Source organism: Carassius gibelio, chromosome A13, assembly GCF_023724105.1.
Source record: "Carassius gibelio isolate Cgi1373 ecotype wild population from Czech Republic chromosome A13, carGib1.2-hapl.c, whole genome shotgun sequence".
Taxonomy (NCBI): domain Eukaryota; kingdom Metazoa; phylum Chordata; class Actinopteri; order Cypriniformes; family Cyprinidae; genus Carassius; species Carassius gibelio.
Window position 1 is genome coordinate 4,960,096 of NC_068383.1, and position 15,085 is coordinate 4,975,180.

General features: G+C 36.2%; 2 protein-coding genes across 2 annotated transcripts; one reads left to right on the top strand and one right to left on the bottom strand.

Annotated features, from left to right (window-relative positions):
- Positions 1–1,547: 1,547 nt before the first annotated feature.
- Positions 1,548–2,197, bottom strand: LOC128026544 (cadherin-23-like). The gene is made up of 2 exons (XM_052613804.1): positions 1,826–2,197; positions 1,548–1,745 (listed from the first exon to the last, which is right to left on the bottom strand). Exons 1-2 carry the CDS (start codon positions 2,000–2,002, stop codon positions 1,548–1,550), a joined length of 375 nt encoding a protein of 124 aa, XP_052469764.1. The 5' UTR covers positions 2,003–2,197.
- A 2,149-nt stretch (positions 2,198–4,346) lies between these two features.
- LOC128025936 (V-type immunoglobulin domain-containing suppressor of T-cell activation) lies at positions 4,347–15,036 on the top strand. The gene is made up of 7 exons (XM_052612558.1): positions 4,347–4,572; positions 8,880–9,254; positions 9,340–9,402; positions 9,893–10,003; positions 10,163–10,190; positions 10,475–10,647; positions 13,554–15,036. Exons 1-7 carry the CDS (start codon positions 4,518–4,520, stop codon positions 13,586–13,588), a joined length of 840 nt encoding a protein of 279 aa, XP_052468518.1. The 5' UTR covers positions 4,347–4,517; the 3' UTR covers positions 13,589–15,036.
- The last annotated feature ends 49 nt before the right edge of the window (positions 15,037–15,085 follow it).

The following is a 15,085-nucleotide window of genomic DNA, read 5'->3' on the forward strand; positions in this document are numbered from 1 at the left end:
AAAACCACAGTATGAACTTTTTGGGAAATATTTAAGTAATTCAGTACATACTAATTCACAGACATATATAGTACAAAATATCACAATTAACGTGGCTTGAAACATATTCCCTTCCCCATTATTAAGTGTTTATTTGTGAGTGCTTTATAGATTTGAAGCATTTTCTTTCAATGTTTTCAATAGAAAAATGACAGATTTGGGGAAAAATGTAATTGTGTTCTTATATATATATATATATATATATATATATATATATATATATATATATATATATATATATATATATATATATATATATATATATTACTATTATTGTTATCATAAAATAAAACTATAAAAATAAACATTGTTTAAAATACAAATTTCACTGCAGAATAGAAATTGAGGATCTGAGTAAATTAATATAATTATAATTTTATTTTACAAGTGTAAAATTACAATACTGATATTTATGACTAATTTAACTGCTTAATTTATATATTATAGATTTGAATAACCACAGTACGGTGAAGAATGGACAATAATAGGCTAATAGAATTGGGGCATTTTTTTTTTTAAAGCACCAGGTTTACCGTGCTTTTTTGTATTTAAAAAAAGAAAAATACTACTACTGCAAAGTAAAATAAAAGATTTGAGTTTGAATTGATTTCTTAATTGATTTCTTAACTTTTATTTTAGTGTACTACAGGGAGGTCGTAAAGCTTCTCCTTGGTTGATAACAGATGGATTATAAACACGATTACAAGGAAGATAGTCAGAATATATTGCATTCCCAAATGCAACCCAAACTGAGAGCAGATGCAGAGATGAGACTGCAGGGCAGCATTTACCATAAACCGAACTTCTCCGAGAACAAGGTTTTTTTTTTTTTGTTTTTTTTTTGCACAAGTAACTCTTGTGCAAAAGAACCCAATGCGGTCTTGTTTAGAAAAACAGCTCAAATATCTATTGAAATTTCAGAATTTTCAGTTTCGATTTCAATTTTCAGTTTTATTTAGATCTGTTTGTGAAGCTCTATTGACAACAGTTGCTGTTTTAAAAGTATGAAAATTAAACGAAAATAAAAATAAGGAAACATTGTAATAACAAATATCAATGTATCATTTAGCTTAATGTTTAACTACAAATGCAAACTGAACACAACAAAGAGGTTTATGGTGTCACAGTGCAATATAGTATGTCCCAATACTGGTCTATTGTCTTCCCACATACTCAAAAGTATGTACTTTCCCATAATAATTTGGTGCATAGTAGAAGAATATGAACCGAATGTGTGCGGGGGTGCTTACCGTAGCGCTGAGCGCTGGCGTTCCCAGATCTTTGGCAGTAATGGTGATATTGTAAAAGTCGTTAGTTTCTCTGTCCAGCTCCACATCTCTCCTCACTCTTAACTCTCCCTCAACTGATGAAATTACAAACTCATCTGAGAAAGAAAGAGACAGAAAGAAACAGAGACAAAAAGGAACAACTCAATTTTAAAGGCAGACTTAAAAACACAGGAAATTGCAATACACATCATTTATTCTGATTGGATCTGAATCAACTTTCTACCACACACACACACTTTTCAGGTCCCCTGCTGTGATGCTGTACTCCACTTTTCCATTGGATCCCGAGTCGTCGTCCGTGGCTTTAACGGTCCACACACGTGGGCCCGGCTGACCCTCTGTGATTTCAAGCGGACCTTCGAATGGTCTCGGGAAGATGGGTGCGTTATCGTTCACATCTACTACATTCACCAGGACCTGCGGTAAGGGGAGTGTGTAAGTGGGATATAAAGGAATCATGAGGACTGCATACACATGTGTAGCAGATATGAACTCACTGTGGTGCTGGAGGTCCGTCTGAACTGAGGTATAGGACACTGATCTGTGGCTGTGACCGTCAGCACATAATGACCATTACTGATCTCATAATCCAACTCCTTAATGACCACAATCTGACCCTGTGAACACACACAAACCCACAATAAACACGCACAGCAGTGACACATGTGAATCATCCTCAGAAAGTCTTTTGTGAACTATCACGTCTCTTTTGAAAGATTTTTTAAATATACGTTTATCCTGCAAGGATGCATTAAATTGATCAAAAGAGACAATAAAGGCATTCATAATGTTACAAAAGATTTCTATTTCAAAGAAATGCTGTTCATTTAAACTTTCTTTTCATTAAAGAATCCTGAAAAAAATTGATATATCACAGTCTCCATAAAAATATTAAGCAGTTTTCAACATTGAAAAGAATAAGAAATGTTTCTTTTGAAGCAAGTTTTGCATTCAGTATTTGTCACCATTTAATTTTTTACACTTATATTGGACTTTTCAAGCTCAGTTATAGGAAAACGATATAATCTGATGTTTAATTGGGTCATTAGGTATGTACAGTGGGTACAGAAATTATTCAGACCCCCTTAAATGTTTCACTCTTTGTTATATTGCAGCCATTTGCTAAAATCATTTAAGTTCATTTTTTTCCTCATTAATGTACACACACACCCCATATTGACAGAAAAACACAGAATTATTGACATTTTTGCCCATTTATTAAAAAAGAAAAACTGAAATATCACACGGTCCTAAGTATTCAGACCCTGTGCTGTGACACTCATATTTAACTCAGGTGCTGTCCATTTCTTCTGATAATCCTTGAGATGGTTCTACACCATTATTAAAATAATAATGCAGTTAATTGTGTGCAAACACATTTGAGAAAAAATAAAACATCTAACAAACATATTATCTATACAATGACAATAAACACTTCAGTGTCTCTAAACCAATCCTGGTTTCCTGTTTGTCACTCTTTGACCCCCTCACCGTTATGCTATTGATCTGGAACGTCTGGGCCAGGTTGCCATTGGAGATGGAATAACGGATGGTTCCGTTGAGGTCTTCGTCAGGGTCGATGGCAGTAACCGTTGCGATAATGGCTCCGACAGTGTTTGGCCCCTCTCTGAGCTCCGTCACATACTCTTCCTCTGGAAACTCAGGCGCATTGTCATTTTCATCAATGATACGGACCCAAACGATGGTGGACGCCTGTGGAAATGGATGATAAAGAGCCAAACATGGATGACTAAGAGCAAAACATGAAACACTTAAAAAAGCTATTCAGTAATAACTATATATATATATATATATATATATATATATATATATATATATATATATATATATATATATATATATATATATATATATATATATATATATATAAATGTGGGAAGCGTATCAATGCATTGAAAAAAAAAACCTTGCAATAGCAATATTATTTTATTTAAATAAATAAATATGTAACTAAAAAATGTGAGCATACTGCCCCTCTATAGCTAGGTAATGTTTATATGTTTATGGTCTTTGGAAGAAAGTATTTGCATGTTTTCTTCTGAACACACTATGCATCAGTGTGGAGTAACTTTTATCTCATGGTATCATGGTAAACTAGTGTAGCAAGTTTGAATGCTATTTGCATAACCTGATGGTGTGTGTGATGGCAGGAGGTTACTGGTGTGTGCATTTCCTCTGGCGTCTGATGCTATCAAAAAGTATCAAATCCAGACTGATACCATGTCTCCCCTTAAATTCACTCAAGCAGTTCGCACAAGCACCGAAACTGAAATTTGGTCAACTATGACAAGAAATTTGAATGGGCGCATGAAGAACATTGTAAATATTGCAAAATTCAGAGTCATCCAAAGTCTTTGTAAAACTGAACTTTGTCTGCTGTAAAAAATAAAATAAAAAAAACTCATATCCTTCCAAAAATATAAAGGCAGTCTTATGTTTTTACTTATACTGAGTGATATTATAAACACAACATGCTCTCTCTCTCTCTCTCTCTCTCTCTCTCTCTATATATATATATACACATACACTAAAGCCAACAATTATAATATTATCTGAGAACAGTGAAAAAAATATGTAAAATGTACTATTTCAGATATAATTATATTAAAATAATAGGTAAATATATTATTACATATCACACAAATGTAAAAATTTGAATGATACTTAAAATAATTATTGTAATTTTAATTTAAATAGATAAAAAATGACGTATTTAATTATTACACACATATTAGTATAATGGCATATAATTTAAGGCATAAAGCAACTTTTTGTCCTTAATTATATAACTACAAATAACCCAAAACATTTTTGGACAGTTTTAAAATAATTTTAGTTCAATCAGTTTGAACAGACAACAGATAAAACAATTTTGGATTTTTTTTTTTTTTTTTTTTTTTTTTACATGTCATTATGAAAAAAGCCAACTGCATTTGTGGGAGGAGTTAAATGTTAGGGAGGAGAGAAGTGTAATAAGTTGGTACTTCTTGTTTCAGTGTTTTACTTCTGATATGATTCTGATTCTGAGAAGCAACTTACTATAAGAGCCAGCACAGCAGTTCACAATACACGGGAATAAGAGGACGACTACATACGATTTATTTCATCACACCTGGAGAAACTATAGACTTTCAACAGCTTTGTGAACGTTACAGGAGATCAGGACTGATGGATGTATTTTGCGCTTTGTTGCTCATCTTTCATCTCTTAACTGCGGTTCAAGGTAAATCTACTCTGAACTTTATTCCTGGACTAGTCATACAAAACGGGTTTTTGCATTAATGCGCTGTTTTTTTTTTATATAGGCTATATATTCATAGACAGTCTGTGTATATATGCTTCACACTGACGTATTTAGCCGTCAGTCTCGTTTTGCCCTTTTATTGCGTTTTAATATTGTTCACGAGACCTCCGCGTTCTTTTCAGTCCCGTTGCGTTCCAAGAGCGTTCTGTGTGAACGGCCTGATTCGGACATTTGTTTAGTCGTGAAACGTTCTCAAGGCTGATCGGGCGTGTGTCAGCTTGCTTTAAAACTAAAAACCAACTTTTCCTCCCCTCAAGTTTTAGCCAGAATTCAGCACTCGACTCTACAAAAAGACCGTCATCTGTCTCATCGATTGTGTTATTTTACAGCTCAACTAACACTTTTATTCCGCGACACGCTAACATTACTTTCCTGAACATTAGTTTAACCACTCTTTTTAATTTTCTACCGTGGTTTAAAGCCGTGCAATTTTGGCCAAGTACGTATATATTTGGTGAAGTCATACCTACAATAACGATCAAAGTTTTGGGGCATCAGTCGCTGAATTAATGCTTTCTGGTGCGTAGAGATAACAAGCAAATAATTTCATAATGCTGTTTATTAATTAATCCATATTAATTAATAAAGTAAGATTTATCTAGCTGGTTGGCTTAAACGTTAGTGGGCGTTAAACAGTTAGCAAATCCTAAAACGTTAAATACTTAGCTTGTAAATATATGTTGTTGGAGTGCCTAATTAATTTTAATTAGCTAAGTTGATCAACAGTAGGTAGTGTTCTAAATGTACATAAAACCAGCTTTTTCAACGTCTGCTACTCTCATTTGACTATTAGTTAAGGCTATAATCACCCATGTCGTCTTAACCCGAATTTATTAGACGTTAGCAATTTATATCAGTTGCAAATCCTTGATGTTGAGTCGCATCTGCGCAGACCGATCGTTTTATGACATCATAGTGATAGTGATCATTGTACCGTAAGAGCTATACTTTGATGTCATCGAATGTATCAAATCGCGGTACTTTGATGTCATACACAGATCGGTCTGCGCAGCGCACTCACCCTGGATCTTGTGTTCCGCAGTGAGGGGCTACTGGGATGTTTAAGTAGAGAGAGCACACCTACATACTCTACCCAAAATCTTAGAGGAGTCTCCCAGCCGGAACCCAGACTCAAACCTGTGACCTTTGAGTTTTCAGCCTGACTATCTAACCATTAGGCCACAAAAAAAAAAACAACAACTTAAACAAAAAATACATTAAAGCCTCTGTTTGCCAAAACTATATACAAGGTTTTATATGAAAATAATCCATGTTTCAGTTGAATTTACCCAGTTTCAATTTGCAAATGAAGCCATTAATCCATAGACTATGACTGGTTTATCATTTAGCTAATATTGATTTTTGCCAATTTTAGTGCGGTTGGTCTAAAGCTAAACAGTATGAGATGTGGGTCTTCAGGAAGCGGCAGGAGGTGTGAGGTTTGTTTCAAGAGGGAAGCTGTTAAAGCTGAGTATCCGTCAGATCAGTTCTCCATGCAGGGGTTATCGATTCCATGAGTGAGCACATGGAATATTTCTTAAAAAGCCTGATGGTTTCATCCTAACCAGGCTTGAGAAATCAATATGTGTTTTTAACGTAGATACAGAGCATATATTTATTAGAGAGAGACAGGAAGAAAGGATCCCAGAAGGATTGAGACTATCTGTGGATATTGCACCTGGATTACATTTCCGACCCCCTGGGTTTGTGGTTCCTCATTAAAGGCTAAATCCACATTGCCTGCTCTGTAAAAATACAAAGACGTCAAAATTATTAACTAAGAACTAAGAGAATAATAATGCAAGGTAACGAAGGATGGTGCAACAATGAGCGTTAGTGTTGCTTGCTAAAGCAAACATTATTATTGCTTAATTGTTATTGACAATTTCTTTAACAAGAAATTGTGCCTTTTTAAAACATTTTCTATTTCGAATACAAATCAGCCCAGAAAATCCACAAAGATATTACTGATTTTGCTTCTGGAAATGTAAAATAGTCTTTTACGAAAACAATACATGAAGTTGAGGGACTGCAGATACTGATCTGCAGGAGGTTTCAGGTGAAACGGGACAGTCCCTCATAGTCACGCTCTCTTCAGATGAGAGAGTGGTTTTCAGAACCCGTAAGGCTTTTTTTAACACCTTTTAACAAGGCTCATACAACTAGAGATATCAAGAAATGAGACTAACATGTAGGTGGGGGCTGACAAGGGGGTTCTTTCTTTAAAATAACAGTTGACACAAATATAAAAATGCACTTCTCCTGACCTTTTTTTGACTTCCATGAAACTTAGTGTCAGAATTACCCATTACCATAAATATATGCTTATATGACTTTTATATGAAGCACAATCTTGACAAAGTGGCATATAAATGCCATTCTTCAAATATCAGGACTGAAGTACAGGATGGATTCTGATGTCCGTGTAACTTCTGTGACACAGATGCTCTTGTGTTGATGTCACAGATAAACACATTTGCAGACAGATGCCCTTAAGCAGGGAGAGTTTCATTATTATTTCTCTCTCTAAGATGAGTCTGAGAATGTTCTGGGCTCATGTTATCAGTCAACAATAAATTTGAATTGTGCTTATGTTGTTTTGAACACTTCTTGAACGGATCAATGGCTTTTATGCTTTTTAAGCGACGGTTTGGATTGGCTCTGCCTCTAAAACTCTCCTAGCATGCCTTTGATCTAATCACGACCCAGTACTCAGCGACAGCACGATTATGTCCAAAGCGCAGGGTAGTATTTCATCCAGTCACAACAAAGACGTGTTGAACCCCTTGCAGCTGCCTGAACGGATTCCCAGCACAGGATCTCACGGGATGGAAAATGGAGCCTTGGAGTGGATTATTATGAACGCTGATGAGGTTTATAGGGAATAATAGGGCAGGAGGGGTTGGAACTGTATTGTGTCTGTGAGAGACAGGCTATGAGTGCACTTTATCACAAAGACGCCATTTCCTATTGCCTCTTCCTGACACACATACACATAGACTTAAGCTATGTACATTTAAGTCACTCAGGGCATCTTAAATGAAGAACGCTTTACACACATTAAGGTCAACTACACATGTTTCTGACTGACAGGCAGCCATGCATTCAACCAGTCAATATCTATTTCAGTCATTCATAAATATAGGAAATATTTATCCATTCATGAGAAATCTGGGTCTTTCCTATGTTATTTGTCTTGTTGCTGAACATTCAGCTTTAGCTCATAAGGTTTGTATGTGTGATTTGGGTGTAGGTCTGTTTTGTCTATTACAGGATAGGAAACAATGCACTCGCTGTGCCACCCTTCTACACACACACATAATACAAGTTAAGCACAAACATGGTTATGGATATAAGAAACAATAGCAGCAGAGGACTGAAGTCTGAAGTGACACCTGCTGTTGTTTGTTCATTAATGTGGTGGAAATGCTTTGCTTGCACTGAGCACATCCGGGTTTCACAAAGCTTGTTTTTCCAATTTTTTTTAGAATTTCTATTGTAGTTTAGTATACAAATTTAGTATACATTTAAGCAACACTTAAACATGTACTGATGTGAATGGAGTTAGAAAGCACCGATTTCAAGCAAGTCATTTATTGATTTAAAATAAAAAATAATTGAGTATGCACATAGAAATATATTACACACACACACACACACGCATATAAATATTTCACAACAATTTGATTATATATAAATAATATAATAAATGTAATAATGTTTAACAAATTACTTGTTCAGTGATACTTTTTAAATGCCTGCCTCAATTTTTGACATTGATTGAACATTTTTAAGATAAAGACAGCCGCTAAAGCACAGCCAGAGACACTGCAGTAAACAAGCTCTGAGAAATGTGCAGCGACGCACATGTGGTCAGCTGACTCTAAAGTGCTGAGTTTCACACATTACAACACCAAATATATGCTTTCTATGAGGAAGCTCAAGAAATCCACTGTCAAAAACAGATATTGCTGAATGTCTTTGCCTCTGCTGACATAAAAAAAGAAAGAAAGAAAGGTTGAAATTCAAATTCAAAATGAATAGTCAAATTTCAACTTTAAATATTTTTATGCATTTCCATTTTCTGAGAAAATCAACTTACAAAAGCTTTACCGATGTCTGCAGTAATTAAGCTGGATTGTGTAAAAGTATTTTTAGGATCCAAAATGTCATACACATAATATTGAATATTACATTTACACTGTTTTCTCTCTCTGTCTCTCCAGTGAGCGGTGAGCGCCACTCTTTCAGTGTCTCGGTGCCTCATCAGGTCTACGAGTGTCCTGAAGGAGCCAATGTCACTTTAACATGTGTTCAGTCCGGATCCAAGACATATTCGGAGGATAAGATGTGGAACACCTGGCTCTTCACCCCTCGCTCGCAGGAGCACTGCCACAAGGGTGAACATCCACGTGGGTCCATTCACTCCAACCGCACAATTGGAGTGCAATACATCGAAGACGGCAAGTCTTTCTCCATCATCTTGCAGAACATCAAGCACAAGGACCAGGGAAAATACTGCTGTCTGCTTCTGGAAGTTCATACCAAGCAAAAGGTGGAGCAGGGGGCCCATGAATTCATCTACCTGAATGTGGTGCCATGTAAGTGAGTGAGGAGAGAGGTCAAGTGTGACATTCATGTATCCCCTCTGTTTTTGTGTGATCTTAACATGTCACATTTCCACAGCAACGGCAAATACTCGCAACGACAGTCTGAAGTGTGTGGAGTGGTCTCACAGGCCTTCAGATGGTACATTCAACACCACACACACATTATACAATGGCTCTTAAAAGTATTAAAACATTTAGAAAGTCTGTCAAAGTGGCATCTGCTAGTTTTTCTGAGAACTAGCTTCCAATTTTGTTAAATGCAAGTTCCTCTCAAATTTAAATATAAAGTTCTCAGACAAGTATGAGTCTGTCTGACAATGTAAACTTAAAGGGATAGTTCACCCCAAAATTAAAATCCAATCATCATTTACCCTCAATTTTTTCCAAACCTTTATAAGTGGATAACCAACAAGTTTTCACCATTGACTTCCATAGTGTGGAAGAAAAAAAAAATACTATGAAAAATCAATGAGGACCAGAAAGTGTTAGGTTGAAAAATACCTCCTTTTTAGTTCAGCTCTAGAAACTCACAGAGATGTGGAGTAAATGATGACAGAATTTTTGGGTGAACGATGCATTTAATTTCTTTTCTGTTTTGCACCAGTAACGTCTCTGTTTTTCTTTTTTAGACTCGGTGGCTGAAGGTCTGGCTATCACAGCCTGTGTTGTTTTCATTCTGTGCCTTCCGCTCATACTGATGATGGTGTACAGACAGAGACAAACAGTAGACCGACACAGACGTGAGTACACACACACACTTACTCTGACCTATATTGTGTGTGAGAGTACGCTTGCACTGCAGAGACTGCTGATGGGAGTATAGTAGCTGCACTAATTGTTTTAAAGAGACTGCATATCCTTTCTCACTATGAACCATTTCCTGTTCCTGTTTTTATCAGGTGCACAAGAGCTGGTGCGTATGGACAGGTGAGTTTTATAGTGACCAAAACACTTAGACTAAACAACGAAGGATATTTGGCTGAATCTCATAAAACATACAAACTGAATTTCACCTTTAAATTAATATAAATACAAACAAGTAATTGCAGAACAAAGCTAATGTTTAAAACCAATAAATCTTTTTTTTCTTGTATTGTATTGTGACTTTTTTTATAGTAATAAACTAGATCTTCCTTCTAAATTCCTATCATTTATTATTAGCTACTTTTGATTTGAGATGGTACATATTAATTTATAATCTCTCTTTCTAGTGAAGCACAGGCCCATGAGAACCCAGTGTTTTTGGGTGATTCCCCACAACCTAAACCTCGGACTGTATCCCAAATAATGAGGCAGTCGTCTGAAACAGGACGCCACCTACTGTCAGATTCCGGCTCTCTGTTCTCTCCAAACATACAAGGAGAATTGTTTTTCCCAGCAAATGGTATGACTTTATCACACACACACACACACACACACACACAAAACTGTAATCCAACTCCAGCTAGATTTCTAAAGCTTGTCACTGCTATGCAGGCGACAAGAAACATCTGGGGCACAATTACACACACACACAGTGATGTTACACATACAACATTTTCATCAAATGTGCACACACCACACAAACAGACATATTTTTCTTCCTCACCATAGTCACAGGATGTACCCATATTTTCAATGAAAACTTAAAACACGCATGCAAATCTGCACACAATCATACAAAACCCCGAGTCTCGTGAGTAGGCGAGTGTTATGAGGTCCAGCTCAGTCTCCAAACATACACAGACACACGCCTCCTCTCCGTTAACCTTTAACTCAGCGGAATTTACAGAATGTCAATTTCCCCTTTTCTCCCTCATTTCACAACACCCATTTCTGCTTCTCTGATGGCAAAGTGGATTCTGAGAAACCAAGAACGTGTGTGTGCATGCGTGCCTACTTTCATGTGTGTTTCTTCATTATACATGACCTACTGGCACATACACAGACAGTTCTGTATTCCCACACAGACACGTTAATGTCAAACCCAACAGCAAAAACATTGTATGCAAAGTCATTTTAATTTGATCAATTATGAAAACACACAATTTTAAATAATATAAATTAAAATAAGTAGTCTGCATAACGAATTAAAAAGATACGATTTCAAAAGATTTGGATTGTTTTTATGATAAAGTACATTTCCCATTATTGAAATTGAAATCTGGGAAAAATGTGCTTAATAAACCCGGGAATGCGTATTAAGAGAGTAAATGGGGTAAATTCTAATTTCATGATGACTTTAAATTAGTGCTGTCAAAATTAGCGCGTTAACGCATTCGATTAATTTGAAATATTTAACGCGTTAAAAAAAAATAACGCAATTAACGCGGTTGCAGTTTTTTTTATTTCCAGTTGTGGCTTATGTGTGTTCAACGTGCAAAGAAATATGGATAAGACCAAGGAAGGACTTTTAGTCGGAAAGTTCCAGTATAAAACTCTGCCGGATTACTCTTCAGTCTGCCACAAGAAACATTACTCTTCATTTAGTCTGCCACAAGAAACAGCAACATTAAAATCATGAACTCAAATGTCATTGTTTAAAAAAAAAAAAAAAAAAAAAACAATGACTGTAACAGTGCGTAAATCAGACCTTTCTGTAACGCTAACGTTGTTAATAAGCTTAAACGAAAATAACGGAATAATTGTGTAGCGGAGTATTTTTTGTACACAGTGCCGCGAACTGTCAATCACTCCTGTGCGCGTGCATCACTGTCCTCCTCACAGCTGCAGCAACTTGCGCTCTCTCTCTTCATCAAGCTTTAAAACAAAAAGGGGACAAAAAGATCATATTGTCTTTGTGCATAGGCTATAGATTAATTAGATAAATGAATATCTAAATTTGTGCCTTGCCGTCTACAGTATTTTTTTAGAACTTAGAAAAAAAGATGCTGCAGCCAATGAGCAGCCAGCGGGGGCTGCAGGACGACTCAACCTCCGCAGACAGTTTTTAATGTTTATCAGACAATTAATACTCAAGATTTTGCTTTAGTATAACTCACAACGAGTTTCACACACCTTCTCCGGCCACGTTGAGTTGTTGACACTTTAACAGTGGGAAAAGCGACACATGCGCTATTCACTTGCATAACTTAAGGGTGAATGGGTAATGTAGTTTCTGCTCTGGGTGGGATGAATTAGGAAGCTTGCATTGTGAAGGGCGCTCTGAAAATCGGCAGTGCAGGTAAAAGAGTAAAACCTCTATTAAAACAGATGTCCAAATGAGCGTACCGGTATGCCACAAGCACGTTCTGGGCGCACGGAGAGGTGGCGGTACGCTCAAGAGCTATATTTGGAAGTGGCGGTACTGAGTACCTGTGCTTACTGGCCCACTTAAAGCACTGGCAATGACTATACTTTGGAATTTTTTTGCAGTCCACTTAGAATTCAACATGGAAATCATTTTTGTTTTTTATTGGCATTGATTGTTTTGAAATTCAAAAGGCACTTACATGCCTGTGTTTTTATTTCTGTAATAAATATGGCTTTCAAGCCAACAGTTAATTTGGAGGATATTGATGGTTTATTGCAGGTATGTTGTTTACATGAGAAAATCTGTGTTACAAGTTAAACAAAAATTCCAATAAACAATCATATTTTGAATTTAAATAGTTTCTTTGTCTTGAGTTTACATAAATTATTTACATTTTACATTTACCTATCCAAAAAGTTTCAGTCTTTTAATTGCGATTAATCGCGATTAATCGCGATTAATTTTAAAAAATTGTGCGATTAATTAGTTAATTTTTTTTAATCGATTGACAGCACTACTTTAAATACCTTAAAATATGAGTTTTCCTTGCTATTTTGAAATAAATTGCATAATACACATAACTTTCCTGCAGCTCAAACAGTAAAGCATGACACAAGCAATGTCGAAATCATGCATTCAGTTCCTAAATAATGAAAAAAACTTGATTTAATGTTTACCTTGAAGACGATGTTATTTGCATTGGAATGTTACATGCAGAAATGGAAAATAGTAATGGACAGTCTAAGACTGCTGTGTAAACATACTCTAGTACACTAACATTCATTATTCAAAGCACCCACCACATCCCATTCACACCATTCATTGACACATTAAAAATGGCATATTTACATATGGATCGCCCACACAGCCTGGCAACACCACACATTTCATATGTAGAGCATACACAATCAAAACAGAGGGCATTTCATTCACTTCTTAGTCTTAAAGACGCAGTAACAGAAACAGACTTGGTAATTATAAAGATTAGAGAAAGGGTGGAAAAAATGGTCAGAGTTTTTTTAACATTATAAGGTAATAATTTTACTTTATTTTCCCAGAACCCATTCCTGAGTGTCCCAACTTGATGGAGTAAAAGACGTCACGTCCACCCTAGGAATAACTAGTTCTTCTTCCTTCTCCTCCACATCATCATGCCTCTGTTCTTCCTGTCTTCTGCAAAGAAGATGAGGAGAGACCCACCCCCCAAAAACGAGAACTGAACTCTCTCGTATGACGGTGGGACCCTTTATCTGTTGACTGTCCTTAATATTTCACAAGTTAGGGCACTAGGGAGAGCTGATCACAGTGAATTTTAATGAAGATGATCCAAAGATATTCTTTTGTGCCATTTAAGTAAAAAAAAAAAAAAAAGATTTCAGCATTGCTGTTTGCACACTTTTCTGTTCATCACGTGCTTTGTGTGTCAGTCACACCGTGGTTTCATTTGCACTTAAAAGACCATTTTACTCTCTATCTATCCTCATTCTCACCTCCTTTTTAACTGAAACAATCAGTTCATCCGCTCTCTTCCAGAGGGATGTATTAATACCTCATTCACTCCTGTTTTACACATCTCAGTACTCCGTTTCTCAGTGGTTATTTCCTCCATACACAGTATGTCAGTGCCAAAGTACTCAGTTATCACTTTCTCACTGAAATGGTGCCTGTGCTGGTCCCGGTTTCGCTGCAGATCAAATCTGCGGATCAAAAAATGGGCCTGCTTGCCATTCATTTGAGAGCTGAACAAAGATGCAAATGACTGTTTGTTTCAAAATCTAAAATAATTGATGGTTTAGTGTCTTTATGTAACGGGCCCAGATTGGGACCAGCACCAGCATGTGTTGGTGGAAAAGCGATGTTCTCAGTTACACTCACCGTCAGACCTGCTGAGAAATGACAGGGTGTTTTAAACCCTCTCGCGGTGAGTGTGGTGCTTTTATGATGTATGTAGCTTCATGATGCATTCCCTCAGAATGAGTGCAGATTGTTCTTTTGTTTTTTGTCTGTGGTAAATGTTGCATCAGTGACAATCAAACACAATGCCACTCTCTCACATCTCTCGTGTCACCTGTGGCTTTAAGGGGCCTGGGGGCTCAAAAACAAGATTTTCGAGGTCTATTTTGTATTGATTTTTTTTTTAATCTGATTTATGTGTGTAAGTGTGTGTGAGTGTTTCCATTATTTCCCATCCAAATGAAAAAAAAAAGAAAAAAAAAATGAAAAAAGACAAGCAAAGAGCTGGAAACCATTTTCAGGAAGCTTGAAAGCTGAAATCCACTGCCATAAAAAAAGTGCCAAAACTTTGCTTTGTTAATAAATGGATGGTTTGTAGTTGAATGATTGCAAATATTGTAAATATGCTGATAAATATGCCATTATGCCAGTTTGTACAATTGAAGTTGCACATGCCTGTGCAGCTAGATAGTAATGTATCTGTAGCTCCAGGGACAATGCTGTTATACATCTGCTGATATTATTGAAAACCGATTGCTTATATCTTGTTTTATAAAAATACAAACAAATAAAAAGTTCTGGTGAGAACTGAGAGTCCTTGTGCTGTGTTCATGCAACAAATAATCTCCTCAATTAC